The sequence below is a fragment of the Salvia hispanica genome, chromosome 5, assembly GCF_023119035.1.
Source record: "Salvia hispanica cultivar TCC Black 2014 chromosome 5, UniMelb_Shisp_WGS_1.0, whole genome shotgun sequence".
Classification (NCBI taxonomy): domain Eukaryota; kingdom Viridiplantae; phylum Streptophyta; class Magnoliopsida; order Lamiales; family Lamiaceae; genus Salvia; species Salvia hispanica.
The window spans coordinates 34,289,382-34,291,984 of NC_062969.1; the positions used below are offsets into that span (position 1 = coordinate 34,289,382).

The window sequence follows — 2,603 nt, forward strand, 5'->3', positions numbered from 1 at the left end:
ATCTCCGCAAGGGATGAAATGCCGCAAGTTCCAGTGATAGTTTGTGAGGTGTTTGACATCTGGGGTATGGACTTCATGGGTCCTTTTCCCTCATCTTATGGAAACTCCTACATCTTAGTGGCAGTTGACTACGTGTCGAAATGGATAGAGGCCAAGGCCACAAGCACTTGTGAATCCAAAGAAGTCACCAAGTTCCTCAAGAGTCATATATTCAGCCGGTTTGGGATACCAAGAGCAATCATCTCTGATCAAGGGACTCACTTTTGCAACCGAACGGTCGAAGCATTGATGAAGAAGTACGGAGTTCATCACCGCCTATCCAGTCCTTACCACCCCCAAGCCAACGGGCAGGCAGAGATCTCAAACAGGGAAATAAAGAGCATTTTAGAGAAGACAGTCAACCCCTCCAGAAAAGATTGGAGCATGAGGTTGGAAGACGCTCTGTGGGCATATCGGACAGCATACAAAACTCCTATAGGGATGTCCCCCTACCGCATCGTCTTTGGGAAGATGTGTCACTTGCCAGTGGGAATTGAGCACCGAGCATACTGGGCAGTACAACAGGTTAATGTGGATGCTAAGGCCTGTGAAGAGGAAAGGAAGCTACAACTACAGGAGCTGGAAGAGCTCAGATTGGAGTCATTCGACTCAGCCATGTGGTACAAGGAGAAAACAAAGATGTGGCACGACAAAAATCTGAGAACCAAGGATCTCCAAGTTGGCCAGAAAGTACTACTCTTCCAGTCAAGATTGAAGCTGATGCCTGGGAAGCTCAAATCAAAATGGGCAGGACCTTATATTATCACTGCATTACGTGCTAATGGAGCGGTCGAGATTTCAGGGAGTATCCCTAACTCCGAACCTTTTGTCGTTAATGGACATAGATTGAAAATATATAGGGAAAATGAAGAGGTGTGTGTAGTGGAAGAAATTCCACTACACTTTAAGAGCATCTAAATGACCAGTAGGAAAGGGATTTGAAGTTTCACTTGGTCAGCGTCATAGTATTGTACTTACTGACCGGGTAAAACTTCAAATACCCTTAGTAATGATGTAAATATTGTAAATATTTGGTAATTTAATTTAAGTCAAGAAAGAAAAACAACAAAAAGATTTTTTTTCGGATCTTAAATATTAATTCGGAGTTCGTACTGACCACGAGAATGCCACTTAGGTGAAACTCTGAATTATATTAAAGAACCTTTTATTTACTTTTTCTATTTCTAGCTAATTGAGAAGAGGGAGTTGAGTAAAGTTTGAATTTTGGGTGTGTTGCAGCTTTGCAGGCGAGTGCAGAGGCTGGGAGGCGCGTGAGGCAAGGACGTGACAAGCAACGTCCAATCGGCTGTCAGCAAACACAACCGCCTCCCACACGAAGCGTCTCAACCGAGCGACCGCCTACAACCGGTCAAAACCCTCAACTGCCCACCACCCTATAAAATACCCCACCGCCTACTTCCCTTCACTTTACAAACTCTCACCTGCACTCTCTTTTCCACAACCGCAACCCCCACTCCGAAAACCACCACCCACTACAGAAACTACCGCAAACCACCACCGGCACAGCCATGGCAAAGAAGAAGGCAACCGTCAACCGAGCATCTACCGCCGGCGGGGCCTCGTCTGAACCCCAGACAGCAGCCGAATCAAGGCCGCCAAGCCCACAACGAGCACAACCACCGCCGACGACACAAATTCCGGCGATGGTTCCTTTAGACGCACTGGCGGCGTTTCTAAGCCAACAGGACCCCAACAGAGACTGGGCAGCAACCCTAGCCGGATTTGGCTTAACCGGAGGAGTGCCGGCGACATCAAACCCTACCCCAACCATAACCACAGAAAATCCACCCACCACCACCCCAAAAACCTTAATTCCGACGTCCGAAAATATTTCCCCAACAATTGCTGCACAAGCAGAACCCTCCCACCCTTCTCTCACACACCAAACAGAGCCGCTGGACGTCAGCCCTCTTTCCGCCTATCAAGATCCCAACTGGGGAGAAACAGAAGACAAGAAGAGTGGAGAGGGAGCAAGCGAGAGCGAGAAAGGTGAAGCAGAGGAGATTAGGGCCACTGAGAAAAAAATCGATGTAGCGGAGGAGGAGATAGATCTGAACGAGACGGCCAGGAAGCAAGGGATAATGACAGAGGAAGAATTTCAAGCGGTTTTAGGCAAAGGGGATAGGATCGTGGTAAACCCTGAAGGGGTGGCTGAGGTACTGGACCTCGCATCCCAGGCAGTAGGGAATGAGGAAGCAACAAAGAAAGCGGAAAGGTCGGAAGAGGTAGCCCACCAGTCAGGGAGAGCGTACTAAAGGAGTTGGCAAGAGGAAAAGCAAGCAATGAAGCTGGACCAAGCGGACATGGAGGACAAGAAGCTGGAACCACCGGACCTGAGGAAGAAGAAAGTGATGAGCAAGAGGAGGACGATGACAACCAACCCGGACCTGCTGAGGAAGAACCAACGGACCCACCTGCACAGAACCCTGCACCAAGAAGGAGCAGGAGGAACATCTGATCGAACCACCCCAACTGACCAGTTAGTTTTTCTTTTTGATTTTTTTTAGTGTTTCTTTTATTATGTTATTATGTTTTTCTTTGGT

At 48.1% G+C, this 2,603-nt stretch overlaps 1 protein-coding gene across 1 annotated transcript; it reads left to right on the plus strand.

Annotated features, from left to right (window-relative positions):
- Positions 1-1,568: 1,568 nt before the first annotated feature.
- LOC125189908 lies at positions 1,569-2,315 on the plus strand. Its single transcript, XM_048087128.1, has one exon. It carries the CDS (start codon positions 1,569-1,571, stop codon positions 2,313-2,315), a length of 747 nt encoding a protein of 248 aa, XP_047943085.1.
- The last annotated feature ends 288 nt before the right edge of the window (positions 2,316-2,603 follow it).

Bases quoted from the DNA above. Each gene is read 5' to 3' on its own strand.
- LOC125189908 (XM_048087128.1), top strand. From the start codon at position 1,569: ATGGCAAAGAAGAAGGCAACCGTCAACCGAGCATCTACCGCCGGCGGG.